General features: G+C 44.2%; 1 protein-coding gene across 6 annotated transcripts in view; it reads left to right on the top strand.

The window, feature by feature from the left end:
• The window catches only part of rarga (retinoic acid receptor gamma a), a 56378-nt gene that overhangs the window by 20259 nt on the left and 23165 nt on the right, over positions 1-12954 (top strand). For 5 of the 6 annotated variants that reach the window (XM_041053004.1, XM_041053012.1, XM_041052996.1 and 2 more), the window contains one exon: positions 5889-6262. In XM_041053004.1, the coding sequence (XP_040908938.1) occupies positions 6094-6262 (169 nt within the window). In that variant the 5' untranslated portion in view covers positions 5889-6093. Of the gene's footprint in view, positions 1-1124; positions 1277-5888; positions 6263-12954 lie in introns of those variants that run through there. The other variant, XM_041053031.1, reaches the window with a different exon arrangement.

Below are 12954 nucleotides of genomic sequence, written 5' to 3' on the forward strand. Positions count from 1 at the left end.
CCTCAGTGTCAGTTTGGAATCAATTATTATTTGTTCTTGCTGTTATCTGCTCCAGATGTGTATACATCATTACTCACGATCCCTGTAGTTTCATCAGCCTCACCAAACCAGCGTGATTAGAGCTAGTTTTACAAACACACAGTACATGCTTTAAATTTAGACATGTCTGATGTGGATCAAAAGGTTAAATGTCATCAAAAAATATAAGAAAACACAGAAGAAACACTGATTGTAATAACAACAATAAATAATTGCTATTTATTAATATTGTTAGACAGATATTTTAACATAATCTTTTTTTTAAATTGCAAAATCTGGTGCGTTGTGTGATCAGCCGGAAGCACTGAAAAAAAACAGCTGACAGATAAAAGCTTATGTATTGCAAAATCAGCTGTCTTTGTGACATGACTTTGAGCAGTAAATCTGGGAGTTGTTGATACCTGTCTTTTGCTGGAATTTCTATAGCAATTAAGGCCAAGTGGTAGGGAGGAGTTAAGACAGGTGGTTTTAGGGGAATCGAGGGGGCTCGCTGCTGCCACACTATAATTAACAAGGAAACTATCTGCGCACCATTTCCTGTGTCTATTTTCGCAGGTGTGCTGCTCTGATTGTGAGGATTTACATTTTCAGCCTGCCTCATAGGCCCTCATTAAAAGATCTTTTGGCACAAAGTTAAACTTGTTTGAATGTGTGTTGTTTTGCATGTCGCGCTTGCTCGTGTGTGTTTGGGCCTGCTTGTGTCTGAGTATTGCTTTGAATCCCGAGGCTAAACGTGGTGAAACCCATCCATTATGTATCTCTTTATACAGAGAAAGGATTGTTTTCTCTCCGAGCTGAGGAAGAGAAACACCTTCATAGATGCCTGTGTGAATCCACAGCAGTTCCTCTTTCAGTAATCTTTGCACGAGACGTATTAGAAGCACCAACTTTATGTTTCACTTCCTAGAAGAATAGCCATCACACTGTTGCCACTTTGAACTGTCTTTTCTTGCTTTATTTTCTGTCTCTCTCTGGCTCTCTCTCTCTCTCTCTCTCTCTCTCTCTCTCTCTCTCTCTCTCTCTCTCTCTCTCTCTCTCTCTCTCTCTCTCTCTTTATTACTCAAAATTTCTTACCATCGTCTGTCTTTGCCTTTTCCTGTTGTGGTGTGTTTTCTCATTCTGCTGGACCCACTCCTGGAGTCTCCATGTTGACTACTCCAAAGAGCTCTACCACATCATGGAAACAGCAAGCTGTCAGGATGACTTCATCATGTCACAAAGTGTTTTATGTCTCTCTGTGAGTTCTCACTCTTTCCATACTTCTCTCCACCACTGCAAGTCAACACAGCTTGTTATGTGACATGATGTTTAAACAAAGAAGAGGAAGAGAACCAAAAAAAAAAAAACGAATTAATGTTTAAAGATTGCATAAAGACACTCCCCAGTGGCACTCCTAAAAAACAATACATCTTTAAGTGACAAATGATTACACAGAGGTGTTACTCCGCATTGTTGCTGTAAACAAATGTGCGTTTATGCGATGCCAAGAGCAGGCAGATGTCAAACAAGTTTGAGGTGATGGTATGCAGATCTGTTTGGAGACACAGGACCGTCTGTCACTAGATGTCTCTCTCAGAGCCATTAGCCAGCCACTTGTTGAAAGACTGGGAGCTGTCAGCTTTGTATCAGATAATAGTGTTGAGGATATTGTTTTCACAGCCAAATTACTGCTGACGCCAGCAGCGAGATCAGATAACGCTCTCGTGATCCTGTTTCAGTATGAACATTTTAATTTTCCAAGACAGTTCTGAGTCCATAAACATTTTCTGGCGGCTCTGTGTGGCCATATTAAGCAGCGGTGATGACACAAAATATTCATTTTTCTCCACGCAGTTGGAAAAGCCAGTCTGTCAACTCAATTAGGACACATGGACTGTAAAATCATTGTTTAACTGCTGTGGTAGTATGACTTCATCCACGACCCAAAACTTAAACATAACCCTCTCTGCTTCAAGTCGTTTCCTTTACAAAGTTACTGAACATAAATCATTTTATGATGTTGACAATTGGAAGACAGTGCCTGGAAGACATGCACAGTTTTCTTTCAAAAAAAATGAACAGGAGTGGGCAAGTCAGAGGTGGAAAAAGACTGAGAGGACTCTGTGATTCTGCCAAGCTTTTCTTGCCAGGATACATGGTACAGTTCATTTATCTTGAGGCTGTGAATTTACAGTTGAATCCTTCAAGTAAAGGTTTTGACTTGCAGCTCTGCCTGAGCTGATTGACACACATGCTTAATTTACCCTGCAGAAAATTTCTGAAAACTGCACACTGTGGCCTTCTGGGGAGTTCAGGAAACTCAACAAAAACCTGTGGACTCACCCAATCTCAGAAAGAAGTCTCTGCGAGAGGCAGTGTGCGAAGGGAAAAGTCGTAAAAAACTCGACTTCAAAGGCAAATATCCACAAAGAAAAACATACAATTATAACTCAATTTAACATCACACACAGTTACTGTAAAATTTTTTTTTTGGTGTTTTCCTTGACTGGAATAAGAAATGCCCTCCAGTAAACAAACCGGGGCACCCAGAATCCTGTTCATGTACGCCGAGTAATCACCTGTGGTTTCTTGTGCTGACTAAAAAAAAAAAAAAAAAAAAAACCCACCGCCTTTCTTGGTTGTGTGGTACAGAGCTTCCTGAGATGCCGTGATTTATTTTTTATGTTTGACTGCAGTTCTTAATGCCTGAGGGGCCTGACTCCGTCTCAACGGTTAAGGCACAATTGTTGTTTTGCTCGCAGAGGATTTGATACCCTTTGTTTGACAGACATTCAATCTGTGGGAACTGTTGCCTCACTTTCTTTCTCTCTGTCTTTTTTACTCTTGCTCCGTTCTGCTCCGTCTTTTAGTGGCTATCCAAACTCTCCAGCAAACAAGGGAATCTCATTCTCTCAAAGCATGCCTTGTCTTGTAGCCCTGTCGCCAAATTGCTGACTTGATTGATTTCATTTCATTTGCTACATGACGTCCTGTCCTGATAAAACCAATGGATTATCTCAAGTGTAACCAATGATTCTGCTCTAACATGATAAACTACTGTGAGGTCTGACACTCTACTATTTACAGAAACAACCAAAGTAAATTTGAACTGCCACAGTGCACCTCTTAGGCAATGATGGAAAGTCCCAGCAGCAGCAGCCGTGAACCCACCCATAAGCTGGCCCTGGTGCTCCTCGCCTGCCTGTCCGCCTGCTGCCTCCTGTGTGCCCCCCAGGCTCAGGGGAAGTGGGGAGGCCCTCCATGCCCATTTGGCCCTGGCTAACAGGGGATGAGGTCACTCCAAATTCCCCTTATCCCCTTATAGCCCCAGACGGGCTGGCGAAGTGAGCCTACCACAGGACCCAACATAAAACATAAATGGCTCTGTAAAAAGCTGCTGGGCTGATGTGACTCATTAAAAAACACTGGCGCCAACTCTTTTATTAATTCATTATTGTGTTTAGGGAGAGTAACGTTCCTGGGTTCTATTTTAAAAGGCTGTGTTTCTCCTTGTGTTCTTTAGTCCTTTCAGACCTAGTTTCCTTCTTTCATAGTTTCTTTCTTTGTGTCATGACATATATGTGATTACAGTGACACAGCTGTTTACTGTGCTTAGGTTAGTTTCTCTGCTTGGGCTGGGAGTCTTAAAGTTCGTTTTAAGCTTAATTTGTGGGTTGCTATACTGTTGTTTTCTCCTGTGGATATACAAAAGTCACATGCATACAGTCCTACTCTCTGCCACGATTCTTGTCTTTGCTCACACATCTTCATTTTTCTCTTTATCCTTCTCTTTTCTCTCAGCACTCGCAGACAGATTGTGCTGCCTGGTTTGAGTTCATGAGGCAGATACCCAAACGGGCCAAACGCTGGCCAAGTACATACTCATAATCCACATGCACACACACACACATTAAGAGTCTGTGCATTGCTGGTAGTTTTATTTTTCCAGTCTGTACCTCTTCTCCCATTAGGCCCACTGTGAAATCTGTAGTGATGTTTTTGTGTATTAGCCACACAGTGGAACCACTGCACAGGGTTGTATAAGCAGTAGAGGGATGGAGATGGGGTGCGAGTAGGGGGAGGCGAAGGAGAGAATTGGGTATAAGGACATGATTACAGAGTGGAGATGTGGGGTGGGTCAAAAAAGGGAGAAAAAAAAATCAAAGGTAGCGTGGACGAGGAGTATGCTGAAAAAGGGAAAGAAGGAAAGCAAGAAATACGGAGAGAAAGACGGAAAGGAAAAGAAAGATGGCAGTATGGCTGTGTTGGCAGGATGGGGGTGGGTGCCTATCGGCGGCTGCTCCTTCCTGAAACGTGGCCACCCGAGCCTGCCTGGGCCCTGGATGCACATGTGGAACAGTTTACTGTAATGGAACTCTAAATTAGTGGTGGTTTGAAGCTGCCTGCAGCAGTAGGGTGTAATTAACTGGCTCTGTTGAAAGAGAAAGAGCCAGAAAGAGAGGCAGGGAGGGAGCCAGAGCCCTGGAAAAGGCAAGGGGTGAGAGGTGTGTGTGTGTGTGTGTGTGTTAGTGGGTGCTCTCACACATGTGTGGAGGGTTTTTTTTTTCAGTGCTTGATTGCATGTGTATGTGTTTCAGACTGTGGTGCATATGTGTGCATCTTGGAAAGCTCTCCCTCTTTTTCCTGGGCACGGCGCCACCTCTTAGTGCCCCCCAGTGCCCAGACCCTGTCACTGTTCTTCTGTGCTTTTTCGCTCAGTTCAGCAGTTCACCGGTTCAGCCTTAGATCTCTCAGCTACCCCCCCCCCCCCCAACCTCATTTCTTTGTTTATACCGAATTCATTACCAAGATTTTTTCCCTGTCTTTTCTCCCAGATTCACAAGCCACAGCAGTTCCAAATTCCTTGGCTCTGCTCTTTTTCAAAGCCACATTTAAAAAACAAGCTGATCACACCACCCACTCATGAAATCACGCTAGGGAAGCGAGAGGCAGAAAGAAAACATGAAAAAGAAAAGAGCAGGCTTTACCGGGATTTTTTCCCCCCCCTCTCAGTCAACAGTGGGGCATAAGTGCAGCCTTGTCCACACTTGAGACTGACTTGTCTGTGCCTACTGTGTGGAGTCAAAGTGACGTTTAGGCTGCAGGAGGTTAGAGCCAAAATGACTCTGTGGGATGGGAGCCTGACCTCAAGAGAAGATAGTTGGAAGTGACAGCAGCAGTTAGCAATCAGTGGATCTCATTTTCCCTACCCCCTACCCCCATTGCCCCCCCCCTCCTTCTTCATGCTCTGGACCCCGTGTCTGGGCCTCTGGTCCTGGGGGAAAGACGCAGAGAGGCAGGCTGCTGTGCTAGGCTGGCAGCAGGAACAGAGGAGCTCTTTATAGTAGAGTTCTGGTGATTTAAATCATATGGCATAGCCTGGAATCACTGTAGAAGTCTGGAAGCTCTTCAAAACTTGAGGAACAAGAGCTCTCTCTCTTTTTCTCGCTCTCTTTTTTTCCCCTCCCTCCCTCCCTCCCTCTCTTCCCTGTTATAACTTTTTCCAAACTTCTTTCTTATTTTCTTTTCCCCTCGCCCAGTCCCAATTTTTCTGGCTTTTCCTCTCACAGCTCACTCATTCTTTTTCTCTCACGTCTTTATCTGTTTTGGTTCTCGCCGTCCAGTCCTTCCTTACTTCCTCCTTCCTTCCCATTCCCACATACCTGTCGGTATGAAGCTTGCACATCCTTCTTACATTAAACTATTGTACATCCCAGAATGTAGACGGACTCAGAGTTGATGTGAGGTGAACTGTGTTTGTGGAGTCCATAGAGGATGTTCATGCCAATCAGAAACACACTGACCCTTATGTTGAATGTGGTGAATCTATTATTAAGAAGTAAAACATTTCTCTGCCTTCTCTTCCTCAGAAAAGTGAACTGAATGACTCTTCTAAAGTGGAGTACGACCTTCCCTCACTAAACCAGGGGCCCCATCATCGCTCATCCGTTCCCCTGCATCCAGAGAGTCTTCGAAAAGGCCCCAGATTTCAACTTTGCCGGGGATTTCCAGGTGTTGTGAAAGCTGTTACTTTCGCCCAGAGGCCTGCTGCGGACCCCTGGGCGCTCTGTCACCATGGCTACCAACAGGGAACAGCAGGTGGGTCACATGACCGGCTTCCCACCTGCTGTCTACCCCTTTGCCTTCAACTCCATGAGAAGCCACTCCCCCTTCGACCTGCTGGCCAACAGCAGCCTGTTTGGGAGATTTGGTGCTGACCTGCCCAAAGAGATGGCCGCTCTCTGTAAGTCATTTTCATCACTGAACTTTTCCTGATTCTGACTGTTCCTCCCTCTCCCCTACGTATGTTTTTCCATTTCAACTCAAACTACATATACAGCCCATACCTTCATTTTGGTCAAATCACATTAAACAATTTGGACTTGCACTGGAAAGAGGAAAATAGAGCTATTTAAATTGCACTTCATTATGTGTAATTTTGTGGAAATGGAAAACTTTAGGATCTGTTTGTGATATAGGACAAGTGGTAGCTAGCAAAAAAAAAAAAAAAAAATCCCCCAAAGAAGTCATGAGGAAAAAGTCGACTTTCATCAATACAATGATTACTCTGCTGCTGTGGTTTCCTTATAGATGCTTGTAGATGGTGTGGTTGTGACCACAAACTCTGGCTCTGGCTGCACTGGTGTGTGTGTGTGTGTCTGTGTCTGTGTGCATGTATCTGGACCTCTCACAGAGCTTTTGTGAGGCAGGCAACCCACAAGTCTGCAATTAAAGACAAAACAACATTCTTTCGCTGTGAGGTGATGAGAGCTCTGAGCATTAACAAATATTTGAAAATGAGAACAGTTGCAATTCAAAGACTTACCCTGCTGTTTTTTTTCAGAATGAACATACCACACACCTTTTTTTGTGTGTGTGGAAGGAAAGGTGAACTGATGGCAGGATTCAAACAGCCAGCATGCTGCTGTAGCTTCGTACTTGTAGTTTTGGACTTGACCACAGGGGGCACTGTTGCATTCTGAAGTGCTAGGAATGGGATGAGCACAGAGCACAAAGAGGAGATTGTTGGCAATCCAGAGTGTTTTCCTGTCATGGAAAAACTAGGCAGATTACACAAACTCTGCCGACATACATTACTCATTGTTCAAAACACCTGCTTGTTTCAGTTTTTTTAAAGCAGCGTCAGGATTCTAGGTCAGGAACTATCCTTGCAGAAAAAAAAAACACTGCCGCATAATTTGCTGCTGAGGATGTTAGTATGAGAGAAAGGAAGACAGAGTGAGAGGGAAAAGAAGGGGCACTTTTGATGCGGTTAGGGCATGAGGTAAAGGTAAGCAGGAGAAATCTTATCTGGGTGCAGTGCTAAAGGGTCGGCAGGTGGTGGTGGGTGGTAGGTGGTGGAGGGGCTATAATGGGTGTGGGTGGCAACAGCTGAGTGTAGAGCCTTAGAGCCCCCCTGCTTGTGTGTGCAGTCCCCTTCGCTCTCCCCCCACCACAGCATGCCTGAGCACCTCTCTAGCTTTTCAGCCGTCAATCACGACCTCACCCCCCCCCCCCCCCCCCCCCCTTTTTTCGCTGCTGCTGCCCACCTAATCCTCAAGGTATTTTCACAGAACCAGAGCGAGAGAGAGAGAGAGAGAGAGAGAGAGAGAGAGAGAGAGAGAGAGAGAGAGAGAGCAAGCAAGCACCTGGGGGTAATGTCCTAGTGTGGTGGAATCCAAGAACACACCCTGCTAGGAAAACACACAGATACACACATGCAAACACACCACCAGAGACACTCCTCCCATCTCTCTCTCTCTCTGTCTCACACGCACACACACACAAACACACACACACAAGCGCTTCTTTCATCGAAAAACTAGAAACATACCCCTGACGCAGAGTGAAATCCCACCGCACTGACAGATGGATTCTTTTTGGTTTTTACACTGGCATGAGTTAAAACAAAAGCAAGTATCAAAGCACAAACAGACGCAGGCAACCACATGCACTGGGGCTTCATACATGACTGCTTGTACTGACACATCCGCACTGGCAGTAGTATCGTTCACGAGGGTTAAAGACTGCAGTTATTTGGTTTAAGCTCTGTCTCAGAGCTTAGACAAGGCTGGGGGTCAAAGATTAAGTCGGGATCATTGTGATGATTCACTTCAACTCAGCTTTGTGTGTAGAGATTGACTTTTTTTTTTTAACTGCACCTCTATATTAGCTGATTCCAGCTTCACAAATCAATCAGTACTGGACTAGTATTATATACTGTCAACATTAGAAGTCAACATTATCATAACTTTGCTCCTAGCAGACATGTCTAAGGCTTCAGTTAATGAATATTTCCATTATCAATTAACAGTCTTATTTTCAAAGTAAAAAAGATAGTGAAAATCATAAGATTTTAAAGCTCACATCTTCAAATTGCTTCTGTTTGACCAAAACAGAAAGATATTTATTTTAAAAACAGAAAAACAATTTGTAAACAGTGAATGTTTGAGCATTTTCTTTACACCCAACTTAAATGATTAACCAGTTGTAAGTTATGTTGTTGATTTATTTTTATTCAACTGACTAATTAGTTAATGCTTTAATTGACTAATTATTTCATCGCTAGACATGTCTGTTAACCTTGAATTGCACTGTGTTTTTGCTAAAGCTCCTACAGAAATACATCTCAGTATCAGTTTAAGTTTTAGTCCTTATGGAAAACTCTCAGCTGTCGGTATCGCCTTTTAAAACATCCTATTGGTGTATCCCTTGACAAGGAATGTTACAAGTCATTTTACTGACAGCAGTCTCATTCCCCGCTCTCCTGACTGTTAGCGGGGAAGACAAAAGGCCTTGGTTTGGACATTCCCCAGACCCTGTTTTTCTTCTCCTTCTACTTCTTCTCCAGGAGTTGGCTTAACAGGCCTGCTCATTGTTGTCAGGGCTGTCTGTAGGCCAGACTGAGAAAATACCTTCCACATAAAGGGAGTAGCACTGTGGATATTTCTGTGTGTGTGAGTGTGTGTATGTGTGCTGTAAATATCTCTGCTTTCTCGCTCCGCTTCAGATCTGTGTGTGTAATTGTTGTTGGAAAGGTAGCCCGGGTGACACCTACCTTTGTTGGGTGTGCGTGCTGTGCCGACAGGTTGGAGCACCTCCCATGGCGGCGCTCAGTTTTGGCACCAGAGTGTCTTTGGAAATACCTGTTTTGCACAGAGGTGGGAAGACAGACGGGAGAGGGGAGGGATGGGGTAGGTGGACTGTGTTTGCACATGTACAGATAGTCGGCTTTTCTTCATTCTTAATGCATTGGAAGCAAGTGGACCCAGAAAACCTGAGCGCTTCACTTCAACCTTCAAGTCTTGTGTGAATGACCATGTGGGCGTGCCGCAAGACTCCCATCCTTACCACCCATATCTCTGCGAAGGCGCAATAGCGTTTTGTTCATCCATGAGAAGGTCTGACGGCTCTGTGTGCAGTGTGTAGCGGAAGCCGTTATCAGTTGATCCCTGTCATTATGGGAGTCCTTCAAACAAACAGTTGGAAGCCCATTAAGGCCACTTACTATGTGATAACATCGCCACTGAGCCCTGAAACACCTCTCTAAGCTTTCACCAATCAGGGCCGGAGCCCTGGCCCCAAAGCCAGCCACAGGGATGTTTTGAAAAGCTGGTAGGTCATTTCCTTCAGCCCACATGGCGCGGACCAAAATCTGAAGTCCTTTGCTGCTCTCCGACTTTCCATTCAGACTATAATTTCGAGCTTTATGCTGAGTGACGTAAACAGAAAGCTCATGAGAGGCTCAGCTGTGAGAGTCTGAGCTGCATCACAGTGGGGTGAAATTAAAAGCATTGTATTAATAGAATGGAATGAATAGCGTGTTGAAACTTGTGCAAAAGCTGCCTGACTCTGCTCAGTTGTGCCTCTGGTGGAGATGAGGTGAACTGTTGTTTATGTAAAGTGTGTGTGTAGGGCTTGGATTTTTTTATGCCACGCACACACACAGTGCACAAACATTACTGTATTGGCTGTACTGGCATAGACACATGCGTTTCTGTACACACACACAAACCATTAAGTCAGAGAGGCTGTGAAAAGGACCAAAATGTTCCAGCTGAAAAAAATATCCTCATGCAGAGTGACATAATTAAAAACACTCATTGCATTCTTAAACACACACACACATGCACACATAAGGAGGTCATGTTGGCTTAGGGAGCTCAGGGAGTTGCGTAAAGGAGCCATTTTGGTGGGAAATGTGGTATGAGAGGGAATGTAAAAACGAACCTTTAAATGGAGGAGAGGGACAGCAGGGAAGGATGTCGGCTAGCAGAGTGAAGCCTTCTCCACTGGAGGCGAAGCAGAGCACAAACAGCGCATTGTACGACTTTATTTATTTTCATAAAGATTGAAGTGCTGGGTTTCAGTCCATTCTGGATCGAGGTTGGTAGGTATGTGGTTGACGGTGTAGGTATGGATTTGTCTGGGTGCATATGTGTGTGCTTATGTGGGTATGCGGTATATTTGAGTGAGGGGAGGGAAGGAGACAAAAGAGAAAGTGAGCTATGTATGGATATGAAAAGGATGAGCTCAGCCTTGATACCCCTCTCCTCCTTGCAGGACCAGGGTTCCCCATCTCAGTGTTTTTGTCCTCTCTTACCGCTTGCTCTTCAGAAACTGTGAAAGGCCCTCGGAGACACCTGAGCGTTCGCTTCACTGTTTGTTTTTGAGAGCAGAGCCAATCCATCTCTGACCTCTGTCAATCTCAGTGGCATTTACTGATCTCTGTTAAGATCTGCAGGAGGCGCAGAAGAAATGGCCTGAGCCTAGGGTGAAAAACATTACCAATGAGGATTTCAGAGAATTTCAGAAAAACTTCAGGAATGACACATACATTTGAGATGAATAGAAACCTCTTTGAATTGTAGGCAAGACATTCAGTCAGTGGTTGATAATAATATTAATTCAATAATAATACAAATGTGGTCATCACACATAGATGATAATCATTTCAGAGACTGACATAGGAAGTTACAGAGCAGTGAAAGGGATTTGTAATGATGTATGAGGACTATTTTGATGCTTATCAACACTATTGTCTGATCTCAGGTTTTTTTATATGATCCCTTATTGTGTTTCTTTCTTAGAAGATATAACGTCATAGTTTCAGAGACCTTTTCAAAACCATAAGAAACTAGTCCCTGACCACTTTTGACAGTAGTATGAAAGAAAACATCTGAATCAGTTCAATTTATAACATTAAATAAATGTTAGCACTGTTTACTTTGGACTCTGTCATTCAGTGTTATGAGTGCTGAAATTTCTTCCGAAAAAAGCACTGTTATAAAACCATCTGCTCGCTGGCATCTCAGCTCTGGTGACCCTGAGCTACATAGCAAATTAGCAATGCTAGGACCGGACCATTTGTGTGTACTTGTGTGTGATGACAGCATGTGTAGGGCTGTTTGGCTTCGTCCTTGATCTATCAGTGAGACTGGAGCCTCCTCTGCTTTAATAAACAGCTCTGCATCGTCTGACATCCCTGCTTTCATCTCCCTAGGCGACCACTATCCTCAAGATGACAGGCGCTCCACTCCTTTTTGGAAATCGATTCCCCTCACATTGCTTTTTTTTATTTTTCAGCAGTTACTGGCCATGATTCAATAGATGAGGGGGGAAATGGACAGAAAGGACCACTTTGATTCTCCAGACAATTTAAGCACCCACTGAAGAAGTTCTTATGAGTGATAGTGAGTGGAATATCTGCTCCTCTGATGATATCCACCTAAACCCCTTCGGCTTACGCACTCCTGAGTTTTCCTCTCTCCCTCCCCTCTTTCTCTCTTTCTCCTTAGCCTTCACCTTGGATTTCCTTTCATTATCCGTCTCTGCAAGTTGGAGCCAATTTGCCTTAAGTGCTGGAAACTTGCTGAAACTTTGCATGTATTTATGCTTTAGAGTGTGTGTGTGTGTGTGTGTGTGCACTTGAGTGTGTCTGCGTGTGGGGAAAGTCAGCAAAGGTTGCTGGTAAAGGAGAGGCCACTGACTGTATTACAGCTCTGACATGATGACAGATGAAGATAAAGAGGCTACTATTAAAAATGGGAGGCGTCTGTTTTCAGATGGGCCTTTGTGGGCACGTGCAAGACCAAGAACGCGCAATGGCGAAAAAAGAGGGATGGGCCCTTAGAAGGCGTGGGAGGGCACATAGGCACAGGACGGGCCTATGAGAACAAGATGGGGGTTTCGTATTTTTGGACAAACAACTAAAAGATCTGTCTTCTTTTTCCCCCACAAAACAGGGGTAGTAAAATGTCATGACAGTGCAGTTGGAGAAAAAGACAGCGAGTGAAAGAGACTTTCCTGAAAGATGGCCAAAACTGATAGTGCTCTGAAAAGTAGCTCTGTTAGGCCTTTGACGGGGATCAGCATGTGAACGGAGGCGAACATGGCCGCCGCTGAGAAACGGTCTTTCTCATAAGTCATGCCTTACTTTCCCCACTTCCCTCCTCAGTGACACATCAGGTATCTTCCCGAGATATATAGTGAGAGAGTGAGGTAGATGAGTGGATAAGATTACATGTCTTGTCAGAGCTGAACATGTATAAAACCTGCGGCTGGTGGAGCAGTTGATGGATGTGATGAGAAAGAACGCAAGGATTGCGCTCTGTTTTCACTGACGAAACATAACAACACCCAGTTACCTAAATCAGGCATTACTTTTATTTCCTTTTTAAAAAAAAAAAAAAAACAGGTTAATGAAAAGGACAGAAACTGAACAGACCCTTGTTAGCTCCTTCATTCAGGAGCTTTATTTTTTAAAAACAACCTGTATAGGATTTGAGTGTGTGTGTCTGTGTGTTCCTGAGTGTGTGTGTGTGTTCTGAGTAACCTGAATCTGGCTGTAGAGGGAGGGCGCTGTGGACTGGTGTTCGGTGTCTCTATCATCACCGGCAATCTGTTTCAGCATGTCCACACACTGCACACATGCTC

This window comes from Toxotes jaculatrix, chromosome 2 (assembly GCF_017976425.1).
Source record: "Toxotes jaculatrix isolate fToxJac2 chromosome 2, fToxJac2.pri, whole genome shotgun sequence".
In the NCBI taxonomy this organism is placed as follows: Eukaryota; Metazoa; Chordata; class Actinopteri; family Toxotidae; genus Toxotes; species Toxotes jaculatrix.